General features: G+C 35.5%; 2 protein-coding genes across 9 annotated transcripts in view; one reads left to right on the top strand and one right to left on the bottom strand.

Moving 5' to 3' along the window:
- Positions 1-26,246, top strand: part of SPATA1 (spermatogenesis associated 1) — a 66,599-nt gene extending 40,353 nt beyond the window's left edge. For 4 of the 8 annotated variants that reach the window (XM_047724214.1, XM_047724213.1, XM_047724218.1 and 1 more), the window contains exons 9-15: positions 1,261-1,372; positions 2,229-2,354; positions 5,108-5,286; positions 7,834-7,932; positions 9,111-9,198; positions 10,693-10,805; positions 15,699-15,808. In XM_047724214.1, the coding sequence (XP_047580170.1) occupies positions 1,261-1,372; positions 2,229-2,354; positions 5,108-5,286; positions 7,834-7,932; positions 9,111-9,198; positions 10,693-10,805; positions 15,699-15,737 (756 nt within the window). In that variant the 3' untranslated portion in view covers positions 15,738-15,808. Of the gene's footprint in view, positions 1-1,260; positions 1,373-2,228; positions 2,355-5,107; positions 5,287-7,833; positions 7,933-9,110; positions 9,199-10,692; positions 10,806-11,399; positions 11,470-15,698; positions 18,046-25,569 lie in introns of those variants that run through there. The other 4 variants (XM_047724215.1, XM_047724216.1, XM_047724220.1 and 1 more) reach the window with 4 other exon arrangements.
- Positions 15,801-27,404, bottom strand: part of CTBS (chitobiase) — a 45,744-nt gene continuing 34,140 nt past the window's right edge. Inside the window, exon 7 of the mRNA XM_047724223.1 lies at positions 15,801-15,847. Coding sequence (XP_047580179.1) covers positions 15,837-15,847 — 11 coding nt within the window. The 3' untranslated portion in view covers positions 15,801-15,836. The remainder of the gene's footprint in view (positions 15,848-27,404) is intronic.

Genomic DNA, 27,404 nt, shown 5'->3' with positions numbered 1-27,404 from the left:
CTGTAGTGAAGTGCAGCAATTTATTTTTAAATGGGGTCTTTTGTGTCTATTTTCCTTGAATTCTCTTCTACTATTTAATTCAGCAGAGCTCTCTTGGCCACTTTCTTTTCTTTTACCATTTGGCCCTGAAGAAACACCTCTTCCAATTATTTTCCTCTCTCCTAGAAGCTGTCTTCCCATAATTACCACCTCTGGCCCCCTATATTTTATAATCCCTTTCTTTTGGCCTCCTCATCAAGTGCTCTGATTTATAAGATCTTATCCTTACTCTCAGTATTTCTTCTATGCACATGGGGTCCTATCCTTCAAGACTAAATCATGTTTATTGTGTTATCTTTTTATAGCAGTCACTATCTGCTTGTAGGTGGGCTCCTGAGCACACTCTCCTCATCTAGGGTGTTTATTCCCCATGTATATGTAAAGTAAAGTATGTGTGAATTAAAGGAGTCTGTGTCCTACTTATGCTGTAGACATAAATTATGGGTAATTTTATTTGCTTTCCTTTTATAGTAATTGGGAAGATATATGGAAAGATTGTAATTTAGGTGGTTGCCATTATTTTATTAGAATCTGAGCTTAACATTAAAAACTAGAAAAAGAACAATAAAACAAAGGAGGAGTAAGGGCTTAATGAAGATAGGAGAAACTAAGAAGTTACAGAAATGAAAAACCTAGCAGAAAGAACTGAAAACAACTCAAGATCTATGATGTGCTAGTGGAAGAAACATCAACATTGGTAAGGCTTAAGGTACTTTATCATAAAAGGGTGGTAACACAAAAGTTAGGAAAGGTGAAGGTGATACAAACACAAATACAGAGCAGATAAAGTATATGAGAATAAAATATTTTCTAAAATTTGAAAATGTATACATTTCCTAATTTTCAAAGTAGAATATAAATGATCAAAGTTGACCCAATTTAAAAAAAAATCAGTAGTCATCTTAGAAAAATTTTAAAGTTATAAGAAAGAAATCTTGGAAGGAAATCATGTTTAGGAAGGATTAATGGATTCCTTTTTTTTTCACTCTTAATTTTAAATGAAGTGCCTGTGTATAATGTCCAAGGAATAGTGGAATGGAGAAACTGAGCACGAGAGAGAATCTATAGTTATAAATACAAATTTGGGAGTTCATCACCATATCAGTAAAAAAAATAAAATAAAATAAAGCATTGCTGTTGTGAATTATCAAATGCTTACAAATAGGTGAAAAGTAATGTGTTATCCTACCAGATCCTACTGATTTTCATGTTTGCTTACAGATAGATAAAAAAGAGTGTATCACCCTACCAGATCTTATTGATTTTCCTTCACTTCCTTGTCAAGCTGCTCTTTCTCCAGGAACAATTGATATATCTTTATTACAGATTGAAAGTAAGTATGTTGACACTGTAAGTACAGATGATTCTGTGAGGTAAAATTAAATATTAATGGAAAGTTATTGCCTACTGGGTAGAGAGATTCGATTTGGGAAGATAAAGTTCTAGAGATAGGTGGTGGTGATCGTTGCAAAGCATCATGAATGTACATAATGCCACTGAACCGTATATTTAAAAGTAGTTAAAACTGTTGATGTGTATTTTACCACAAAAATGTTATTTTAAAATATGTGAATGATATGTTTTTACTGCATATGTTTAACAATCACTAATGTTACTTGTGCTTTTAAAAATATACATTTTGAGGGGCACCTGGGTGGCTCAGTCTGTTAAGCATCTGACTCGTGATTTCCGCTGAGGACATGATCTCAGGGTTGTGAGAGTGAGCCCCACATTGGGATCTGTGTTCAGTGCAGAGTCTGCTTGAGATTTTTCTCTCCTCCTCCCTCTGCTCACACACACACACACACACACACACACACACACACACTGTCTCTCTCGAAAATTAATGAGATTTTTATCTATAAAAATACATCTTTGATGTAAGAAAAATAAGTCTAGCTCAAAGATAAATTTACCAAAAGAATTAAACCAAGATGCATAATTACTTTAACTTTACCTAATTTCTACACTTTTATGTAAATGTAGAAGAGACATACTATATTCTTTACATATCTGAAAATCCCCTCATTGTGTTCCTGTTAGAAACTGAAATGACTCAATATTTTCCATGGTGGCAAATGCTATACTGCAACAAAAACAAAAACAAAAAAACAGACTTTGGGGTAAAATTTACTCTTGCTATTTTAAGTACTCTTAAGTTTGACACCTAAAAGGTTATTACCTTTTAGGAGAGAAGATTATTGAACAGATGAAACAAGTAAAGGAAGAAAGAAGATATCTGGAAAGAATTAGGGAAGAACTTATAAAAAAAGTTGAAAAGCTATTTGAACAAAATAAATTGAAGCGATATCATGGTAAAGTTTATTATACCTTTTATCACTCTATCTTTTATCATTAACATGCTTTACAGAAAGTTTTTTTTTAATTTAAGTTCAAATATTTTTTGTGACTGGCATTCATTTATTCATTATTGTCTACTGAATTTAGCCACTGTTCTAGGGGCTGAGGAAATAATAAGCACACACAATTTTGACTCTGCCCTCAAAGAGCTTATAGTCCAGTGAGGAAATGATAATCAGGAAAACAATGATGCATCCTGATGATGCTATGATAAAGGAATTACAGAATTGTACACCTAGAAGTACAGAGGAAGAACACCGAAATTAGATGGGAGAGATTAAGAAAGGCTTCCAGGAAAAGTGTTAAGGATGCTAGAATCTGAAATGTGCCTCCTCTTGCCTGTAGGCCTTCAGACGTGTTTTTCCCTCTGCCAGCTACATCTTCTTTTCCTTCTATCTCCCCTCATCCCAGGTCACCTGGCTTTTTCCTACTAATCATTCAATCTCAGCTTAGGTATCAGTTACTCTAGAAGCAATCTCAGGATCTTAGTCTTCCCTACATGGTTAATTTTGCGGTATGTGTCTATCTGCTTTGAGTGAATGAACGAATGAGAAAAATTAGGTAGAAAAATAGCTTGTTTTCTTGCAACAGAATTAGAAACAAGTGTTATTGGGACTGGTAGAAATGGAAAAATGAGACAGAATGAAGAAAGTATGGGATAATGGTTTGAGAGATGTTGAAGGATTTGAAAGGACTACATTTTGAGTTGTATTTGAGGATTATATGAATAAAAGGTATATATAGAATTAACTGGTTTTAGGATCCTCAATTTACAGCAAGACTATTTCTTCAGTACTATAACTGACTAAAAGTTACAGACAATGTCAGAGATACTTCTGCAGGCTCTACCTCATAATACTAAGTGTTATTCTGGAAATGGTGGCAATGACTCAGCTTTGTTGTACTATTAAAAGTGACTTTATCAGACAAATTTGAGTAATGGACTAAAAATCATAGGACCAAGTTTCTAATACCAGATCTATCTTTTACTTATTTCTTCTCTTTGTGCCTCCATTTTTCTGTTTATAAAATGAGAATGATCATTCACTTTCTATTTCAACAGGAATGTTTCAAGATAGAAGGCATGTATCAGCCATCAAATATTTATTGAGGTTATGTGCCTCAATTCCCTACATTGTTTTAAATGTTGAGGGTACATCAGCAAACAAGATAAACAAGGCCCTGCTCCTAAGGAGCTTGCTTCTAACGGGAGGAGACAGAAAGTGAACAAATAAGACAGTACAAGCTACTGACCAGAGCTCAGAAGTCAGTTAAAAGAGCATAGTAAAGGGTGATGGCACAGTAGAGCTGCTTGAGCTAGGGTTTTCAAGGAAGGCATCATTGAGGTGGTGTCATAAAGATGTGATTAATAAGGAGGCAGGCAGATAAGGAAATAGGGGGAAAAAAAGTCTGAACAGAAGAAACACTAAAATGTCAAGGTCCAGAGATGGAAACGAGCTTGCAGTAGTAAGGGCCTGAAATAAGGCCAGTGTGGCTGGAACAAAATACAGAGTAATGTAGAGGAAAATAAATTCAAGAGGTCAGCAAGGAACAGATAACCCCATTCAAGAAATCTAGATTTTATTCTAAGTAAATTGGGAAGCCATTGGAGGATTTTTAAGCCAGAGGTTTATAGGATTTTAAAAATATTTTTAAAAGATCAGAATGACTGCTATATGGAATAGCCTGTTCTGTTAGAGGGGCAAGAATGGAAGCAGAGAGACCAGTTAGAAACCTAATGGACTTTCAAAAGATGATAGTGGGGGTGCCTGGATGGCTCAGTCCATTAAGCATCGACTCTTGATTTCAGCTCAGGTGATGATCTTAGAGATCAAGCCCCATGTTGGGCTCTGCGCTCAGAGGGAGTCTGCTTCAGATTCTCCCTCTCCCTCTGAGCACACATGTATATGCATGCTCTCTCTCAAGATAAATCCTAAAAAAAGATGATAGTGGATTAACTAGGGACATAGCTTTGAAGAAGGTAGAATGTGCCAGATGCTGGAAGTATTTTGGCAATAGTATCAATAGAACTTGCTGAAGGATTGGGTATAAGGCATGAAGGAAATAAAACTCTTGAATTTTAATCAAATCTCCTTATAGACTTTTTAAATTGGGGTTTTCATTTGATAATCTTTTAAAAATAAACACATATTTTGATATAATAGCATGCCATTTGTGTTCCTGTTAAGTTTGTATTTAGAATCTCCTTGGTGTCAAAGTGATAGCCTAAATTGGCAGTATTAAGTTTCTAATTTTCTCAACTAAGGAGCTCAGATTTAAGAAATTCCTGCCCTATATAAATTTTGGTAATATATTTGGAATAATTTTAATAAGTGATGAATCAGAATCAGCTTATTTTATAAAACATAAGTCATTTTGGAGGGCTGAAAAAACATTATGCCTTTCTCTGGAAAAAAGTGATCAAAATAAATACACACATTTTGCTATAGGTAGTATTTTCAATGAAGATTTTTCAGAAGTAATTACAAATTTAAAGAACTTCGTTTGGTTCCTGTGTTTATCACGACTATATTTGTAAGGCAAATCCTGTTATTATCTAATAAACATTTGTCTTTGCTCTAATTTCCTCAACATATGAGGGAAGGAGGTTAGGGGAGTAGAGGGTTTAAATTAACTCTAGGGTCCTTTCCAGATGGAAAAGTTTAATCCTTTAGTCAGACTTATACTATAATCTGCTTTTTTATAGCCTGTGATGGTTGGAAGAAAAAATATTTGGAAACAAAGAAAATCACAGCCTCACTAGAGGATGTTTTAACAAAACTTAGAGAAGATTTGGAACTTTACTATAAAAAACTGCTCATGCAACTTGAAGCCAGGGAGATCAAGATGAGACCAAAGAATTTGGCAAACATCACAGACTCTAAGGTACTTATTACTAAATGTATTCATATTATGTTAGAGACATTCTACTCAAAATACGTGCTTTATCATTGTTAGTATTATCATATGTAGGATGCTTTGGGCTACAGGTAACAAAACCTTGACTTAACCTTGCTTCAACAAGAAGAAAATTTATGATCTCCTGTAATGGGTGCTGAGAAAATACCATCAGCAGCTTAATGATGTCTTTAAAGGGACTAGGTGCTTCCAGTAGTTCTTCCCTATTATTTTCAGTGTTGGCTTCATTATAAGACTGCTTTTCCTCATGGTACCAGTAGAGTTGCCGATAGCTAGTAGAACTATATGCCTCCCAATAAAGAACATATACAACTTTTCCTTTAGCCCAGTGGGGGTTCAACCAGGTTGAACCTGGATTAATTGTAGTTATCAGGGAGTACTCGGTGTTAATTTAGACTACTTAGTATCTACTTCAGTACCTGGGGATAGGGTCACTTTCTTTGAATCTATGGGAAAGAGATGAATACTTGATGCAATATGGCAGGGGTCAAAATTCTGCACTACATTCCTTTTCTTTAGCTGGGGACTAGTTAATAACACCCACAGAATATAAAGGTATTGGTATTCTAAGAAAATTATTGAATTATATTTTGATATTTTTTCCTGAAATAGTATTGAAACTTGATAGATCAGAGACATGAAGTTCACTTTTTTTTTTTAAGATTTTATTTATTTATTTGACAGAGAGAAATCACAAGTAGGCAGAGAGGCAGGCAGAGAGAGAGAGAGGAGGGAGCAGGCTCCCTGAGGAGCAGAGAGCCCAATATGGGGCTCGATCCCAGGACCCTGAGATCATGACCTGAACTGAAGGCAGAGGCTTAACCCACTGAGCCACACAGGCGCCCCCTGAAATTCACTTTTTAATTGAGTTATTATGTATATAAACAAATAAATTCAAGGCCATTTATCAATTTTTGTTGGTTGACCAAAAAAGATTGTATGTTAATTATGATTAAGAGTATGGATTTGTGGTTTGTCTCCCTCCCAAACCATAAGTGACTCTTAATCTCACAAAACAAACTGAGGGTTGATGGGGGAAGGGGGGTTGGGAGAGGGGGGGTGGGGTTATGGATATTGGGGAGGGTATGTGCTATGGTGAGTGCTGTGAAGTGTGTAAACCTGGCAATTTGCAGACCTGTACCCCTGGGGATAAAAATATATGTTTATAAAAAATAAAAAAAAAAAGAGTATGGATTTGACTTTAGACATGATGAAATAGTAAAAGTTTGCTATTTTATTTTTTCCCAGTCTTATTGAGATATAATTGGCATATAACATTAGGATAAAGTGATATATGTATATATTATAAAATGATTCACACAGTAAGTTTAATTATAAACTATTTTTCCTGTGATGAGAGCTTTTAAGGTCTATTCTCTAAGAAACTTTCAAATATACAATACAGTATTGGTTTTATATTTTTAAGATTTTATTTATTTAACAGAGATAACAAGTAGGCAGAGAGGCAGGCAGAGAGAGAGGGAGGAAGCAGACTGCCTGCTGAGCAGAGAGCCCGATGTAGGGCTCGATCCCAGGACCCTGAGATCATGACCTGAGACGACGGCAGAGGTTTTAACCCACTGAGCCACCCAGGCGCCCCTGCAATACAGTATTGTTAACTATAGTTATCGTGCTGGGCATTATATCCTCAGAACTTCACCCATTTCCCCTTATTCTCTACCAACCCACCCCCGGAATCTGTTCTGTTTCTATGAGTAAAAGTTTACCATTTTAGATAAACCTAATGTAAAACTCAAATGGGCTCAAGTAATGGTTTGTCCATTTTAGCAGATACTTTTTATTTTGCATAGCTGATTTTTTGTTTTATCAATTTTTTTTTCAAAATGGCAGCTTAAAATTTTTAATAGTTTTTGTGGACTACTATACTTCAAAACTTTTCTAAACAAAAGTAACCAGAAAGTCTTCTTATATAAAATATAGTATCCCATTATTAAGTATTTTAAAGAAATACTAATCTGATTCAACTAAGAAAGTATAATGACAATTTCAAAAGCCTAGTATCTTAAACCTAGTATATTCCTTTTGTAGTAATAGTTCTTGCCTTTGTGGTGCTAATTTAATGGCAATTTGTACAGATATCTACTTATTTTTTTTTTAAGATTTTATTTATTTATTTGTCAGAGATAGAGCGAACACAGGCAGACAGAGTGGCAGGCAGAGGCAGAGGGAGAAGCAGCTCCCTGCTGAGCAAGGAGCCCGATGTGGGACTCGATCCCAGGATGCTGGGATCATGACCTGAGCCGAAGGCAGCTGCCTAACCAACTGAGCCACCCAGGCATCCCCAGATATCTACTTATTTTTATAAAACATGAATAAAGGTGGTAGAACAGAAGAGAATGTGGTCCTTAAGACATAAGAAATTTACTCTAAGCAATGAGTTTATTTTATGCAATAGGTTATGATTGGCTTTTTTGAAATTATCACTTCATAGTTTATAAGGCAATACAAATAGATGTTTTACTAAATAAGGGTGTCTTTATGTATTTCACGCAGAATTACCTCATCATCCAGATCACTGAAGTACAGCATGCAATTGACCAACTTAAGAGAAAACTAGATACTGACAAAATGAAACTTATAATAGAAGTTAAGGTAATTTGCATTTTTCCTAATCAGATAACATTTATCTTTAAATAAATTGTTTTAGTGTTTTTAATTTCGGGCATCAAAAAAAAATTTTTTTAAAGATTTTATTTATCTATTTGACAGAGAGATCACAAGTAGGCAGAGAGGCAGGCAGAGAGAGAGGGAGAAGCAGGCTCCCCGCCGAGCAGAGAACCCGATGTGGGGCTCGATCCCGGGACCCTGAGATCATGACCTGAGCCAAAGGCAGAGGCTTAACCCACTGAGCCACCCAGGCATCCCTCGGGCATCAAAATTTAATTTAGTGTAAGGATAGTGAGGATTGTCTTAAAATCATTATCTTAACAACCAAGAGCATGAGTGAGAAAAATGCAAGAATTAAACCCTGTGTAAAGGTGTAAAGGTTATAACAAGGCCAAAGTAAAATCAGTAGAATTTCACTAAGAATTAAAGGAAAAGGACCTTCTAAATCAGTGTAGAGTCTTAATACTTTAAAAGTAATTTTCAGGGGCACCTGGGTGGCTCAGTGGGTTAAAGCCTCTGCCTTTGGCTCAGGTCATGATCCCAGGGTCCTGGGATGGAGCCCCGCATCAGGCTCTCTGCTCATCGGGGAGCCTGCTTCCTGCTCTCTCTGCCTGCCTCTCCGCCTACTGTGATCTCTGTCTGTCAAATAAATAAATAAAATCTTTAAAAAAAAAAGTAATTTTCATATATTAAGAGTCATCCGTAAATAAGTCTGACAAACCACTGAATGCCATTTAATTTTTATTTCTTTACCTGTTCCGGGAGTTATTATCTCATGCTCTGATTATTTTCATATATATATAATTATATGAAAGCTCTAAGTTCACTTCTTTATCAAAAATAGATCTAGGACATGAATAATGTTCTAGAATCAGAACTGTCCAATTAGAACTTTCTGCAATGATGGAAATGTTCTGTATCTGCACTAATACAGCAACCAATAGCCACGTAAGGATATTGAGCACCTCGAAGGGTAGCTTGTTGTATAACTAAGGAATGGATTATTAAATTTTATGTAATATAAGTTGCTACACGTGGCAGGTAGCTACTGTACTGAATAGTGCAGGTCTAGATTCTTTTCACTAGCAGTGTTCAGTTAGGCCTCTCTCAATTTTAGAAGGGGAAGATGAAAGTTCATTTTTGAAAGGTGATTCTTTTTATAGATGAGAAAGCAAGCAGTCTCAGATTTACGCACATTAAAAGCTGAACTGGCACAGAAGAAAATTAACACATCTTTACAATCTCAATTAGGTATGTTAATTTATAACTTGTCAAAAAATTTAACCATTGTTCTCCTTGGCACAGTAATTTATATAAATCATAAGTTTTATATATTTTCACTTTTCATGCAGGTTTTACAAAGTGTTTCAGGAAATATTAGATGCAAAAAAGCAAAATGGTGCCTATTTGGTTATTTTTGAAGCTTTTAAGTATTACATATTTTATAGTACTATATAATTCTCTCTTTTAAATAGAGACAGTTTGTTCATTGTATTTTAATTAAAAGCAATCTGGGAATATAAAATAGGGATATTGAACTTACATCCAGGCTATGATACAGATTAGTATCTAAGAATTTAAAATTTTAGAAATACAGGCAGTAGTAATTCAGCTAATACTATGGAAAATGGTTGGTTTTTCTCTGTGATAACTGAGTAAATAGAAAATGAAATAGTCTCAATAACAGATGACTGGATCATCATTTATTCCAATTTGAAGGCAGGGAGACTATACAGGGAAGGCAGATTTATGTAAGACCAGAATTCAAGGAAGCAAATTTTTAATGTGTTTATAGGAACTAATATAAGTGTAACACAATATTCTTAATTACCCTGAAGAAGAGAACAGAGACCTCTGTACATTTAGAAAAATTTTAATTGTGCAGAGAAAATAATTGAGAAACCAATGTCCTTAGAAAATTAAAAGTAAAATGCCAATATAAACTAGCTAGGAAATAAATTATAGATGTTCATTAATGAAGGAATAATAACTAGAAGGGTAAATAAAGTTTCTGCTATAACTTCATAAAAATAGTTTCAGTGAAAAATGCTACTAATTCAAAATATTACTTATTTTAATCCTTATTTCCCCCTTTTTGGAGACTTAATTAAATGAGTCTAGTTTAAGTGCATCAGCTTGATGAACCTAAAAGATACTAAATTGCAGGTTTTAAATTTATTGAACAAAAAGTATAGAGCAAAGTGCTTCTCAAAGTCTAGGTTTTTAAAAATTTTATTCTGAGCAAATAATTTCCACTTCCAATTATACGTATTTTTTAAATTAGCATAATAAAATCCTGAAAACAGTTTTTCCTAATTATAGTATTAAACATAAAAGAGTAATATAGTAAGTTGACTTCTTACCTTTGTTTTTAAACAATCAAAGCATTTCTTTATCTGCTTTTAAGTAGAATAACTAAAATATGTGACATGACATTTGTATTCTCTTCAAGAAACTGATTTAAACTGATCATTTTTTCTAAATCTTAATAGTTTGACAGAATATGTTTATCTGGGGACACCTGGGTGGCTCAGTTGGTTAAGCAGCTGCCTTCGGCTCAGGTCATGATCCCAGCATCCTGGGATCGAGTCCCACATCGGGCTCCTTGCTCATCAGGGAGCCTGCTTCTCCCTCTGCCTCTGCCTGCCATTCTGTCTGCCTGTGCTCGCTCTCTCTCCCTCTCTCTCTCTGACAAATAAATAAATAAAATCTTTAAAAAAAAAAAAATATGTTTATCTGTCACAGCTTTGGTTTTAAGACTTTCCACATTTCTTCAGTTTGCTGTTTGGCTACAGCATCTCCAGAATAGTCAAGACAATTTGCGTGCCACATGCCAATGCCTCGTAAGCCATGCTTTTGTATGTATGCCGCCTTTAAAGAAATGCTCTGAGGGTCATCATACCACACTTGATGAAAATGGCCAGAAGAATCCTATAAGAATAAATTAAACTGGTCAGTACAATATTAAATCCAATGATTCAAAAAGGATACAATGAAGTAAATAGAAATTTTAGGGCACAGTACATTATGCTTTCATGGTTCTGTATGTGATACTTTTTAGATATGATTGTGGTACTTTCACAACAGCAGAGATTACACAAATGAGCTTCGTAATACAGTCTGTACTATATTTTAAAGTCCTTCTCATGCTCTCGTTCCTTCATGCCCTGAGATTTCTTCCTTGGTCTGATCTGATGGTTAGCAACCAAGATGTACATCTGAGTCACTCATGGAGCTTTTCAAAATATAAATTCCTGGGACCCACATGAAACCTACTTAATTAAAATATTCTAGGGCTGGAACCTAGGACATGTCTTTGTTTTGTGTTTTACTATCCCATTAGGTAATTCTGATATACAGACATAGTTAAGGAGGATCACTGCTATGGTCCTCTAAAACCAGCTTATGCTTTTTTTTTTTTTTTTTTTTTTTTTTTTTTGTATTATCTACAGTCCCTGGAAATTTGCCTAGTTAGGAGCTCAGGGGATGATTTTGTTTGTGATGAATTTGCCAAATCAAAAGGTAATGGGTGGGGAAAATATCTCCTTTAATAGGTCTTACAGAATTAAGAACCATAAACTAGCCTGTAAAGTCCTCCCCAGCATCAACTGCCTCTATCTAGTACTAACACCATCTCTCTTAGAAGGTAGGTATGCTTATTGGATAAGGGATAAAAGAGGAAAGGAACAGAACTAGGCAAAAAGGTTGAGGAAAAGAAGAAAAGAAGTAAAAAAATAGAATGGCCTGTGATTTAAAATAATTTACTGATTTTTATATAACATCTGGGACACTTTCAAAGGCAGTTCTCAGTGGATACCAGTAATAGGTTGTTTATGGTAGCACCACTGGAATTAGAGTAGTCCCCTAAGATGACTGAAGGACATTAGGCACTTGGTAAATGAATAAACTGTGGGGTATTTAAGTAGAGTCACTCACTACAAGCATATGTCACATTCTTTAAAATTTTAAATTATGATTCACTATTAAAAGGCAACTGTAGAACTTATTTTTGCAGATTTAGGGGCAAACCCAAAGTCCTAGATCTCTGAATTTTGCCATTATTATGGCAAGTACTTTGAGCTTTTTTGATACTTTTAAGAAATTTCATATGCCTCAAAATAAGGATGAAAAACTGAGTTAAATGTAAGATTAACATATGCATGATCATGGCATATATATGCTTTCAAGAATATTGAGCGCATGATGAAAGAGCATAAAAAAGCAGAATGATTCTCTTCAGTCACAGTAAGAAATTTGATTTTGCTTGCTATGGAATTTCACAATAAAAGAAAGAATAGTTTTATAACCAGATTGTTGTCTAAAATGCCATTAAATGAATGGCCTTCAAAGGCTTATCAAAATGTTTCCTGAATTCTAAAACTTTAAAGAAGGTGTTTTTTTCATCAAGGTAAAAATAAGGGACTACAAAAAGAGTATAAACTATTACACTGTTTGGCAAAGACAGGAGTATAATATACCCTAATTTAATAAATATCTTAGTTATATAAATTATAAGCCTAGTTAATGAGTAGGTATGTAATTTTCAAGAGTTAGAAAGCTCTACATCAAAGCTTTCTGTGTAATTGATATGTATGTGCATGTCTGTATACCAGTTAAAATATTAAATATAAATGTTTACAGTTTTTTTCATAAATGGGTACCAGAATAATAAAGAATGTAAGTTCATATTGAAATCAACTTACATCATAACATTTTAGGGCTCCTTTCACAGTGACAAAATCTAAAGTAAATTTGAAGATGGTTTGTAATTAGATTTTTGAAGTCTGGAAAAGTCTCATTTATGAAAAATGTAACTTTTCTTTGCCTCTTTGGTATAGCAGTTCCTATTTATCAAACACTACCTGACAGAATTGCTCTGGTCATGTACTCTATTTCTTTAAGTTTCTGTTTATATCATTTTCCACTAATGCACTTCTTAGTCTCAGTATCATGCCTCGCTATAAATTAGTCTCATCAGAATCCTTAGGCTACTTTGACAGACCTAGTAACCTATTTTGGTCCAAAGCCACAGTTGATAATTATCAACTATTAAGGCAATCCTGTTTGTGGTAAGACAAGTGGCCCATGCAGAGCAGTTCCATTATTACCATAACTTGAACTGCTAACCAGCAAAGTAAAGTCCTGATTAGACAAGTTTACTCATATAAACAGTAATCTGTATATTGTACCCTAAAAGAAAATGGATAGAATAAAGGTTCATAATTTGTGAAAAATCTTACTTTGTAATTATAGTAAGAAGCCTGCTGATCTTTATCCCAGTGGCTTCCAGAAACAGAACTATTTACTTGCTTCATAATTACTTTATAGGGCACCTGATGTCCTGAAGTAATACCACAAGAATCCCTCCAGGAAGGGACTTTTGGAATGGTACAAACACGATCCTAGAAATACAAAAATGTTCATGTTATACATGTAAGCAAATCTTAGGAGCCAAATCAGAAAAACTATATTAGAAATAAAATGTATACTCTAAACAGATGGACTATACAGTATAAAAGTTAAATTTCACTACTGAAATGAAATATATAATACTCAGAAACTTCCATGGGATTAAATAATTAAAAAATAAACTACTTTTTAGTCTCAAACTTAAAACAGGCCTTAAAGAATAGGAAGAAAAAAATTATATAAGAAATAATCCTTACTTACCTCCAGTAGATTTAGACAGGTATAATCATAACCATACCAGGGAACACCCATTACAAGCTTCTTAGGGTTAATGCCTATCTTGATGTAGTCATCATAGCCTAATCAAATTGGGACAGGAAAATGCATGTTTTTCTTTTTATATTCTACTAAGTTTATACAAGCTATGCAACCATTCAGAATTGAAGTCTGAAAAGCCAGGTACATTTATGCAAAATATTAATAATGTTTCCCTAACATGACATTCTATACATTATCCCTTAAGAACTGTAAATTCTGTATCATTTGATAAATTATTTCTTTTTGAATAATAGAAAACATTCAAAAGGTCAAACTGAAGCACAAATTTCACAAAATTCAATTCTAGGAAGAATGACATTTCAGGAAAGCAAGCTAATTGTGTGTATTATGTGCTAAGATATGTTTGGTATTCTAGATTCAGAAAAGTTCTTAAACTTTCTGGCAGAGATGGTCTAAGAATTTTTTTTAAAGATTTTATTAATTTATTTGGCAGAGGGGTACCTGGGTGACTCAGTGGATTAAGCCTCTGCCTTCGGCTCAGGTCATGATCTCAGGGTCCTGGGATGAAGCCCTGAGTCAGACTCTCTGCTCGGCAGGGAGCATGCTTCCCCTCGCCCCCTGCCTTTCTGCCTACTTGTTATCTCTGTCAAATAAATTTTTTTTAAAGATTTTATTTATTTGGCAGGGGGAGCAGGAGAGGGAGAAGCAGGCTTCCTGCTGAGCTCCATCCCAAGACCCCGGGATCATGACCTGAGCCAAAGGCAGACACTTAACCGACTGAGCTACCCAAGCACCTCTCAGAGACTTTTGTAGTATATTTGTAAAGCATGGAATACTTGTGCTTTCTAGAAGTATAATTACAGACAGGGACAAGATGTGCCCCCCTTTTACTTTAGTCAACAAAGAGAAAGATGAACAAATTCCTGGCCATTCCCTTTTGTGCCCAGTGTAAATTTGTTTTTCCACCAAGAATATTCCAAGATTAACTAAATTTGCTATTTTTCAGAGCCTTTAAATAAATATACGCTAAATATCCAAATCTCAAACATACTTGATAATGAGCCTTGTATTGATAGAACACAGTTATCTCCTTTCTGAAACACAGTTTGGGAATACTGGGTTAAATAATTGCTTTGTAATTAGAATTTTTTAATTTTTAAATAACATATGCATATGATTAGACTATTAATTTGGATGTGATGAGGCTAGGCTTTAAGATTTTTATCTCTAAATTAAGAGGTTTTTATTTATTATCAACACTTAAATCAGGGCCAATTATCCCAGAAAATTTCACTTGACTTCAAAATATAGCAAGCAATCTTTTATTCAGTTGGCTGATGGGATACTAATGCAAAACCCACATCATATGAATGACAGAAGTACTCTTAATTCTAATAGAATTAGAATTCTTAATTTTTAATTAAGAATTAATTTTAATATAGCATGAGCATTAATAAATGCCAAGTAAGACAATCCTCTATCAATCATGCATAGTAGGTACTCACATTATAACTATCTTTGCTATTTGGTTACTTCAACAAAAATATCCTGTCAAATTCTAGATAAGCAAAGATCTCCTTCATGTCATTCTGGGAGAAGACTGTTGACTTGAAGTTAGTAGTCAACTGCTTGAATAGCAGTGCAATGAGAACTTAACACTCATCATCTGATCTATTATAGAGGATTAATAATATACCTGTCCCACAAGATTTTTTTTTTTTTAGAATTTTTTGTAATTTACTTGACAGAGAGAGGGGCAAGCAGGCTCCCCGCTGAGCGGAGAGCCCGATGTGGGCCTCGATCCCAGGACCCTGAGATCATGACCTGAGCTGAAGGCAGAGGCTTAACCCACTGAGCCACCCAGGCACCCTGTCCCACAAGATTTTTAAAAGAACTAAGTGAAAACTTTAGAATGTATAAACTTGAAAGCTCTCCAAATTAAGTGATATTCATGTTTCAAGGCAGCTTTATAAATGGAAAAGGTATACAAATGACTTAAACAATAAGATTATTATTTCTAAGTTATCATTTGTGGATTCTTACCAGTTAATGTCTCCTTGTAGGGAGCATTGGCTGCTGCAGTACATTCTGACAAGGTTTGACTTTGTTCATCATAAGACATCACAAAGAGAAAGTCACAAGCATCTGCAATTCCGGCATAATTATAGCACCTATCTTTGTACTTTGGAGACCAAGTCACATCAAAGGTTACCTGCGGGAAAACACATGCCATTTTATGGAACATGATCAAATATGCTTATTTTATCTGTTTTTTTTTTTATTATATATTTTCTTGCCTCATCCAAGAGAAAAGACTGTTTATGTATATGAACATAAGGTTAGACACATATAGAACAGTTCTAAGATATTTCTGCCCATATGAATTGACATAGATAATATTTGGCCAGATACGATGTCCAGGAGCAGGGCTCTGTGTAGAAGAGGAGTTTTAAACTTAATGTTTTTAAAGGCTAGACTAGTAACTCAACTGAGGAAAGAAATAGGTAATGACAGTAGGGTATGGTGAGGCCTCTAAGCAACTAGGCAGTAAAGAAATCACACTAAAATAAGTCAAATACAAAGGTTTGTGTTTTGTTTTTTTTTTAATATCATGCAGGCTAGATAGGTCATCTCTTAGCACAAGTTGACTGTGTTGGGAGTTTAACCCCCTGATATACAATTACGTTACATGATAGGTTTAATCCAACATTACAGTTAAAGGATAGTGGTTTATGGCTATAAGGATAAATTAACTCAAAATGTTGAACAAATCACTTAAATGGTCTTATTTTATGGGAATAGTCAAATAAAACTTGAGTGATGAATTTTGGTGAGCCAGTTTTCAACAAGGATGAGTCTGTTTAAAGTATTTACTGCCTTAGCCAAATATTAATTAGCCTTATTTTATATATGTGCAAATGTTCTAAAGCTTCAGTAAAGGTTTTTTTCTCTCATTAGACACATTAATTATTACAAAAATTGAGATAGTTCAGTTAAAACTTTTATACTTTGGCCAATTTATTACTCTCTTTAGGACTTTATCAAAATTTTATAATTGTCTAAGTATCAGCACTAAAGGAAGTTCAGCTTTACAAGTACAAGCTTTCCTCAATAGCACTACAGCAAAATAGGTTATAAAGTGAATTTGTTTTACACATCCGATCCCATTTTATCACTGCCTCGCCTATTATAAAATAGGAGCTATATTCTAGTAATAGAGAAACTAAATGATCACCTCTAAACAGGTAAATTTCAAATCCATTGTATAAGTCCTTATCCCCTCCTGAGCATTAGGAGTATTTTTACCAGCACTTTCTGTCATAGTTCATCTCCTATTTTGGAGAAAGCAGCATTAGTATATTAGACAAATCAAAATGATTTTGGTTCTCCTCTTAGCTCTGTTATAACTATGTCTGTGTCACTAAAAACATCTCAAACTGTTTTCCTACCTGTAAAAAATGATGAAGAACTCTTCAATTCAATGACCATAATTCTATAATCTTAATCATTTTTCCCCCAAAACTCATTTCTCCTTCTAGACTCTAGTCATTTTTTTCTGGTGGTCAGTTTAAGAACTTTTGGGGACTTCTCTCACCCCCCCCATAACTAATCTCACATTTTCCTTTGAGTGGCTTCTCTATTCTGCCAGAGAACAGCTTTCTGCCTCTTTCTTTCCATTAATTAATATTTATTAAACACTTCCTAGTGTTAAGGTTATGCCATCATCCTAATCCAAACTATAAATCTCAAGTTGTTAGATGTGGATTAGTCCATACTGGTCTCCATTTCTCCTTTAGACTATTATACATACTACTATGGCATAACCTTCCCCATACACTTTCTACCATGTAAACCCATTACATACATACAGAATAAATGCAAGTACTTCAGTCTGACATTCTGGATATTCCATAATCTGACCTGTTTTCACAATTGTACCTCCCCTTAATTTTTAAAATTGAATTTAACAGAGTAGCACAAATTGTTCTACTTGCCCCCCAAACATGGAAATATTCCTACTGCAAAGTCTTTGTTCAGTCTCTTCCTCCTTGCCCTTTCACTGTAGGATAATCAGAGCTAGCAAAAAGATTGTTTACCACACACTAATTCTAACCTATTAGTAACAGCAATCTAAAGACTGAAGGAAAAGTTTTCCAAGAACAAAATTTGACAGGAGAGGAGTATGGTGGCTTTTTTTGCTATTCTTAATCTAAATTGTTTTCATCTGAAGAGGGAGGGTACAAGATAGTGATACAGGAAAACCCAGAAATCACCTGCTCCATAGACACACCAAATCTATACCTCTTTCTAGAACAATTCCTCCTGGGTGCCTGGGTGGCTTAGGCAGTTAAACAACTGCCTTTGGCACAGGTCATGATCCCAGAGTCCTGGGATCAAGTCCCACATCGGGCTCCCTGCTCAAGCAGGGACCCTGCTTCTCTGCCTCTGCCTCTCTCTGTCTCTCATGAATAAATGAATAAAATCTTTTTTTTCTTAAAGAATAATAACAAAAAAAGAACAATTCCTCCTGAAGAACAGAAGACTGAACAGCTTTTACACAACAGAAGATAAACACACCACCTAGGGGCGCCTGGGTGGCTCAGTGGGTTAAGCCTCTGCCTTTGGCTCAGGTCATGATCCCAGGGTCCTGGGATCAAGCCCCGCATCGGGCTCTCTGCTCACAGCGAGCCTGCTTCCTCCTCTCTCTCTGCCTCTCTGCCTACTTGTGATCTCTGTCAAATAAATAAATAAAATCTTAAAAAAACAAAAAACACCACCTAGAGAACAGCAAGAGACACAGTAACAAAGGAAATCCCCACCCCTTGATGCTGCTAACTGCAGTGGGGAAGAATATATATATATATATATACTAGGAGACCGTGAGCAGATTTTTCTGCCTTGGGCACAGGAGGGAAAAAACAACTGTTTAAAAGACCAACTAGAATATATAAGATCAGTCCTAGAACTTTGTCAGACAGTGGGAGAGATGCTGGAACTCTCTGGATCAGAAGGGCAGAGAGCCCCATGGTTTACCTTCCCTTTCTGCCTTGATAGCATGAATAGAAAGAGGGTCTGGGTGAGTGCCCAAGCCAGCCTACTACTTCAGTAAGCCCTGGGCTCCTAGCCCATACCAGCCCCAATCATCCCCCCAATGCAGATTGAGTACAATCAACACAGGGCACCCCTGGCCAATACTTACTGCAGTTCCAGCTATCTCACTAAAATGACACAGGTGCAAAACACCCTAAAATACTCCATGCTTGCACTGCTTTGGTTCCAGGTGATTTGACAGGGTACTACCCCCACCAAGCAAAACACCTTGGGACACCCTGGCCTTCTCCTGCCTCTGCTCCAGCCACCCTGCCAGGTACCCCTGCACCTGATGCCCCAAGAACCCCCACCTACTTTAAGCGTCAGCTGTCATGCTAAGGCATCCTCTGCAAAGAGCCCTGGACTGTCCCAGACCATGCCCACTTCCCCTCTGACCATCCAACAGGTTTGTCCTAACATATAGGACAGCCACAGCTCCAGCCACACAAAATCACTAAGTGCTACATTGTACACAGGGGATGATCATACAAAAATATCACTTCAAGTTTAGAAGTAGCTCTTCCATCTAATTCACAGAAACAAACACAAAGTCAAGCAAATAACAAAGAGGAAAATGCTCCAAATAAGAGGATAGCTTAAGGGTGGTTATCTTGGATATCCAATGAAGAAGCATTCACATTCTAGGGGTCCAGAGAGGAGAACAGAAAACTTGTAGAAACAATAGCTGAAAATGTGCCTAACCTAGGAAGGAAACAAACATTCAGGTTCAAGAATCACAGAGAGTTCAAAGTAAGATGAACTCAAGGATGGCCAGAAGACAAAAATAATTAAAATGTCAAAGATTAAAGAAAGAATTTTAAAAGCAGCAAAAAGAATTAGTTACATACAAAGGTTAAAGCAATCAGCGTATTTTTCAGCAGAAACTTTGGAGGCCAGAAGGGACTGGCATGATATACTGAAAACATGGCAAGGGAAAAACCTCCAAGAATACTCTACCTGGCAAAGTTATCATTCATAATTGAAGGAGAGAGAGTTTCCCAAACAAAAGTTAAAGAAATTTATCACCACAGTTACAAGAAATGTTAAAGGCACTCCCTTAAGTGAAGAAAAAGGCCATATTAGAAGAAAATAATGAAAAAATTTCATGAGTGAAAGGAAACACAATAAAGGTAGTAGAGAAATCACTTATAAAGCTAGTATGAAGTTTAAAAAACAAAAGGAGTAACATCAATTATATCTAAAAAAGTAGTTAATGGGACTCACAAAATAGGAAGATATAAAATATGACCACATATACATGGGAGGAACTAAAAATGAAGTTCATATAAAATGTCTTTGTACATAACTGACCATGAACTTATTATAGACATCTATATACTTAAAATATTACATATGAACCTCTTGGTAACCACAAACCAAAAATTTACGATACCCAAAAAAATTATAAAGCAAAACACTAAAAAAGTCATCCATTACAGAGAGCAAGAGAAGAAGAAAGGGAGAGAAAAAAATCTACCTAAAAAATCAGAATACAAAATGTCTATAAGTACATACCTACCAATAATTACTAAAGGGGCACCTGGGTGGTACAGTTGGTTAAATGTGCAACTCCACATCTGTGATCTCAGAGTTGTGAGATTGAGCCCTGTGTCAGCCTTCAGGTTCAACACGGGGTCTACTTAAGACTCTCTCTCTCCTCTCCTCCCTCTGCCCCTCCCACCTGTGTGCATGCTTTCCCTAATAAATCTTTTAAAATTCCTTTAAATGTAAGTGGTCTAAATATTCCAATAGACCTAAACAAAAGGGTTAAAAAAAAAAGACCCATCAAAAAACAACAACCAAAAACACAAAAAACAAGACCCATCAGTACATTCCTGCAAGAGATTAATTTCAGACCTAAAGACACATACAGACTGAAAGTAACAGGATGAAAAAAATATCAGGGGGAAAAATAGCAAAGGGAAAAATAACAGGATGAAAAAATGGAAGGGGGGAAAAAAAGGGTGCAGGCACCTGGGTGGCTCAGTTGGTTAAGTGTCTGCCTTCAGCTTGGGTCATGATCTCAGAGTCCTGGGATCAAGTTCCATGTCAGGCTCCCTGCTCAGCAGGGAAACTGCTTCACCCTCTCCCTCTGCTACTCTCTCTCTCTTTCTGTTAAATAAATGAAACCTTAAAAAAAAAAAGATGTGTTATCAATACTTATATCAGACCTAACAGACTTTAAAACAAAACTGTGGACTCAGATACAAACAGAGGGCTTTGGAGGGGAGGAGGGAGGGGGGGTTGGGTGAACCTGGTGGCGGATATTAAGGAGGGCATGTATTGCATAGAGCTCTGGGTATGGTCATAAACAATGAATTTTGGAACACTGAAAAAAATAAAATTTAATTAAAAAAAAGAGACTAAGGTGAGCATACATAATGATAAAAGGATCATTGAATCCAATGAGAGGATTCAACAGTTGTAAATATCTATTATGCAGCCAACATCAAGTACCTAACTACATAAAGCAAATATTAACAGACCTAAAGGAAAAAAGGGACAGCAATACATAATGGTAGAGGACTTTAAACCCCACATACATCAATGGATAATTCATCCAGACATAAAATCAACAAGGAAACAGTGGCTTTCAATGACACACCAGACTAGATGGACTTAACAGATATATATTTTAAAAAAGTTTTCATATATATAGTGTGTGTATATATACATATATGTGTGTGTGTGTGTATGTGTGTATGTGTGTGTGTGTATATATATATATATATATATATCCAAACCACAGAATACACATTCTTTTCAAACACGCATGGAACATTCTCCAAGATAAATCACATGTTAGGCCACAAAACAAGTCTTAATAAATTCAAGAAAACTGAAATCATATTAAGCATATTTTCCAACCACAATGGAATGAAACTAGAAATTAATTACCAGGAAAAAAAATAGAAAAAACAAACACAAACACATGGAGGCTAAACAGCATGCCACTGAACAATAATAATAGGTTGAGAAAAAAAGAGGAAACATAATATACGGAGACAAATATGAAAATAGTATGGTCCAAAATTTATGGGACACAGCAAAAGCAGTAGTAGGAGGGAAGTTCATAGAAATATAGGACTACCTCAGAAAACAAGACAGATCTCAAATAGACACTCCAACCTTACACCTGAAGGAACTAGGGAAAAAAGCTCAAAGTTAGAAGAAAATAACAAAGATCTGATTAATAAATAAATGAAAGAGAGAATTTTAAAAAAAGAAAATATCAGTGAAACAACTATTTCTTTGAAAAGATAAAGGTAAGAAAACTTTAGCCAAATCCGTCAAGAAGACAGGACTCAAATCAGAAATAGAAGAGCCAACTCCACAGAAATACAGAAGATTATAATAAACTACTACCAAAAAACTATATGCAACTTGGACAACCTAAAAAAATGGATAAATTCCTAGAAATATAGAACCTCCCAAAAAGAAATTAGGAAGAAATAAAAAATCTGATCAGACTAATAGCAACAAAATTGAATTTATAATCTAAAATCTCCCAACAAACAAAAGTCCAAAACCAGATGTTGTCACAGGTCAATTCTACTAAAAATTGAAAAAAGAGGTAACACCTATTCTCAAAATCTTCACCACCCCTTACCAAAAAAAAAAAAAAAAAAAAAAAGAGGAAGAAAAACTCCACATTGATTATGTGAGATCCTAACACCAAAACAAGACAAAGACAATACAAAAAAGGGAAAACAACAAGCCAAGAAAATATTAGCAAACCAATATTCAACAATATATTGTTGCAGATTCAACAACATATTAAAAGAATCATCCACTGGGGCGCCTGGGTGGCTCAGTGGGTTAAGCCTCTGCCTTCGTCTCAGATCATGATCTCAGGGTCCTGGGATCAAGCCCCACATCGGACTCTCTGCTCAGTGGGGAGCCTGCTTCCCCCTCTCTGTGTGCCTCTCTACCTACTTGTGATCTCTCTCCCTCTCAAATAAATAAAATAACGTCTTTAAAAAAAAAAAAAAAGAATTATCCACTAAAAGCAAGCAGGATTTATTCCAGAGATGCAAGGATGGTTCAATATCCACATACCAACATGGTACACCACAGTAACACAATGAAAGATAAAAGTCATATGATCATAACAATAGATGCAGAAAATTCTTTTTTTTTTTAAATGATTTTATTTGACAGAGAAATCTCAAGCAGGCAGAGAGAGAGGGGGAAGCAGGCTCCCCACTGAGCAGAGAGCCCGTTTCAGGGCTCAATCCCAGGATCCTGAGATCATGACCTGAGCAGAACACAGAGGCTTAACCCACTGAGCCACCCAGGTGCCACAGATGCAGAAAATTCTTTTGACAAAATTTATTATCCATTCATGATAAAAACTCTCAAAGTAGGGTTAGAGGTAATGTACCTCAACATTATATAGGCAATATATGATAAAACCCACAATTAAGATCATTCTCAATGATGAAAAACAGAGCTTTTCCTCTAAGTTCAGAAATAAGGATGTCCACACTTACCACTTTAATTCGATACAGTATTAGAAGTCCTAGCTGTAGCAATCAAACAAGAAATAAAGGGCATCCAAATTGGTAAGGAAGAAGTAAAATTGTTACTATTTTCGTATGACATGATACTATAAATAAAAACCCCTAAAGACTGCAACAAAAAACTTGAACTGATAAATGAGTTCAGTAAAGTTGCAGGACACAAAGTTAATGTACAGAAACCTGTTGCATTTCAATACCTAATAATGAAGTAGCAGAAAGAGAAATTAAGAAATAATTCCATTTATGATTGCACCAAGAATCAAAAAAAAAAAAATAACTAGGAATAAACTTAACCAAGGAGGTGAAAGACTTATATTCTATAAACTATAAAACATTTATGAAAGAAACTGAACATGACAAATGGAAAGCTATTGGAAGAATTAATATTGTTAAAATGTCCATACTACCCAAAGCCATCTACAGATTTAATGCAATCCTTTTCAAGATACAAGCACCAGGTTTGTTTTTTTTTTTTTTTTTAACAGACCTAGAATAAATAATACTAAACTCCTTATGGTATAATGAACAAAATTGGAAGGATCAAAATTCCAGATTTCAAAATATACTTCACAAAGCTATAATAATCAAAACAGTATGGTACTGGCACAAAAAGAAACACAAAGTTCAATGGTACAGAATAGAAAGGCCAGAAATAAACCCACATTTTTATGTCAATCTACAACGGAGGTGGCAAGAATATACAATGGGGAATATCTCTTCAACAAATGTTAATGGGAAAGTAAGACAGCAACATGCAGAAGAATGAAATTGGACCACTTTCTCAACCCATATATGAAGATGATTTAAAGATCTAAATGTGAGACCTGAAACCAAAAGTATTCTAGAAGAAAACATGGCTAGTAATCTAAGATCAGCCTTAGCAACATTTTTCTAGATATGCCTTCACAGGCAAGGGAAATAAAAGCAAAAATAAACTATTGGGACTACAACAAAATAAAAAGCTTTTGCACAGTGAAGGAAACCATCAAAAAATGAAAAACCTGTTGAATGGGAGATCTTTGTGAATGATACATCCAAGAAGGGGTTAATATCCAAAATATATAAAAAATGTACACAAAACCCAAAACACAAAGAGTCTAATTTAAAAAGGGCAAAGGACCTGAATAGATATTTTTCCAAAGAAGATATACGAATAGCCAACAGACACATAAAAAGATGCTCAACATTATTAATCACCAGGGAAATGCAAATGAAAACCTCAAGGAGATATCGCCTATCAAAACAGCTACTATCAAAAAGACAAATTTAATTACTGACAAGGATGTGGAGAACATTTATGCCCTGTTGGTGAGAATGTGAATTGGTATATTCACTATGGAAAACAGTATGGAGTTTCCTCAAAAAAATTAAAATTAGAAATGTCATATGATCCAACAATTCCACTACTGGGTATTTACCCTAAGAAAATGAAAACACTAATTCAAAAAGATATGCATCACTATGTTTACTGCAGCATATTTATTATAGTCAAGATGTGGAAGCTATCCAAGTGTCTATCCATAGTTGAAGGAATAAAGGAGATGTGGGTGTGTTTCTGTGTCTGTCTCCCCCTCTCTCTCCCCCACTTTCCCTCCCTCTCTGTCTATATGTATGATGAAATATTTCTCAGCCATAAAGAAATGAGATCTTGCCCTCTGCAACAACATGGATGGACCTAGAAGGTATTATGCTAAGTGAAATAAGTCAAAGACAAATATTATATGATTACAGTCCTATGTGAGATTTAAGAAACAAAACAAGTGAGCAAAGGAACAAACAAACGACAGACTTCTAAATACAGAGAACTAGTAGTTGGCAGAGGAGAGGTGGTGGGGGGAAATAAATAAGTCGTACTCAGCTAAAAAGCCAAATTCTACACTGACAAAACTTCCTTATTTATATAAAGCCACAGGCATATCAATCCTTACATCCTTTATTATTTTCCAATGAATCTCGAATTCATTTTGACCAACTGTACCAAAATCTCTTAGCACAGTTGGTAAAAAATACAGTTCCTAGGCTCTATGCCAGACCTACTGAATCAATCTCTTGAGATATTTTATCTGGTGACTCTTAAACCAGTAACTTTAAACCTATTTGTATGAAATAGAATATATATTTCATATGTATATATTTCCTATTTAAATTTTAAGTTTTTGAAAGGCAGGTATCATTTATTCACTAAACAATTTTTAACATTGTGTGAGATAGAAAAGAGCTGGTCTCCACCTTCAAAAAATCTCATTATTTAGTCTTGGTATAGGTATATCTCATTTTATTGTGCTTCACAGATAATGCATTTTTTTTTTTTTTTTTACAGATTTAAAGTTTTTGGCAACCCTGGATCAAGCAGGTCTATCAGCACCATTATCCCAAAAGCATTTGCTCACTTTATGTCTCTGTGTCACATCTTGGTAATTCTCACAACACACCAAACTTTTTCATTATTTGCTCTGATTTGTTATCAGAGATTTTTCATGTTACTCTTCTAAGAGCTTTAGGGTGCAACAAACCGTACCCATATAAGACGGCAAACAACCCATAAATGTGTGTGTTCGGAGTGCTCCACCCACTGGCTGTTTCCCTGTCTCCATCCCTCTTCTTGGCCTCCCTATTGCCCGAGACACAACAACATTGAAATTAAAACTAATAATAATAAAAAAACACAAATTAATAACTGTACAATGGCCTCTAAGCGTTCAAGTGAAAGGAAGAGTCACACCTCTCTCACTTCAAATCAAAAGCTAGAAACGATTAAGCTTAGTGAGGAAAGTATGTCAAAAGCTGAGATAAGCCAAAAGCTAGGCTTCTTATGCGAAACAGCCAGGTTGTGAAAGCAAAAAGTTCTTGAAGAAAATAGAAAGTGCTGCTCCAGTGAACACACGGTTTGTAAAAAAGCAAAACAGCTATATTGCTGATATGGAAAAAGTTGTAGTGGTCTGGATGGAAGATCAAACCAACCACAACATTCCCTTAAGCCATAACCTAATCCAAAGCATAAGACCTTAAATTTTGTGAAGGTTGGGAGAAGTGAGGAAGCTGCAAAAGTAAGTTTGAAGCAGCAGGGGTTAGTTTAAGACTTTCATGGAGGGGGGCGCCTGGGTGGCTCAGTGGGTTAAAGCCTCTGCCTTCGGCTCAGGTCATGATCTCTGGGTCCTGGGATCGAGCCCAGCATCGGGCTCTCTGCTCCGCAGGGAGCCTGCTTCCTCCTCTCTCTCTCTGCCTGCCTCTCTGCCTATTTGTGATCTCTGTCTGTCAAATAAATTAAAAAAATATTTTTAAAAAAAGAAAAAAAAGGGGCGCCTGGGTGGCTCACTGGGTTAAGCCTCTGCCTTCGGCTCAGGTCATGATCCCAGGGTCCTGGGATCTAGCCCTGCATCGGGCTCTCTGCTCAGCAGGGAGCCCGCTTCCTCCTCTCTCTCTGCCTGCTTCTCTGTGATCTCCATCTGTCAAATAAATAAATAAAACCTTTAAAAAAAATTAAAAAAAAAGAAATAAAAATTAAAAAAAAAAAAAAAGAATTTCATGGAGGCAGTAACTACAGATGAGGTAGACCTAGCAGGAGAACTAGAATTAGAAGTGGAGCCTGAGGATGTGACTGAATGGCTGCTGTGTCATGATAAAACTTCCATAGGAATTGCTTCTTATGAATGAGCAAAGAAAGTGGTTTCTTGAGATGGAATCTACTCCTGGTGAAGACGCTGTGAAAATGGTTGCAATGACAACAAAAGATTTAGACTATCACATAAATTTAGGCAATTTAGCAGCAGCAGGATTTGAGAGAATGGACTCCAATTTTGAGAGAAGTTCCACTGTGGGTAAAATGCTATTTAAACAACATTGCATGCTATAGAGAAATTGTAAAAGGAAAAGTACATCAGTGCAGCAAACGTTATTGTTTTAAGAAGTCGCCACCGCCTCCCCAACCTTCAGCAACCACCACCCTGATCAGTCACAGCCATCAACATCAAGGCAAGCTCATTTCCCAGCAAAAAGATTACAACTTGCTGAAAAGCTCAGATGATGGTTAGCATTAGCAATGAAGTAATTTTTAATTAAGGTATTCACATTATTTTTCAGATATAATATTATTGCACACTCAATAGACTATAGTGTAGTGTAAACATAACTTTATACCCACTGAAAAACAAAAAA

Source organism: Lutra lutra, chromosome 4 (assembly GCF_902655055.1).
Source record: "Lutra lutra chromosome 4, mLutLut1.2, whole genome shotgun sequence".
Lineage (NCBI taxonomy): Eukaryota > Metazoa > Chordata > Mammalia > Carnivora > Mustelidae > Lutra > Lutra lutra.
Note: the sequence above shows the minus strand (reverse complement) of the source record. Positions and strands in the feature narration are given on the sequence as shown.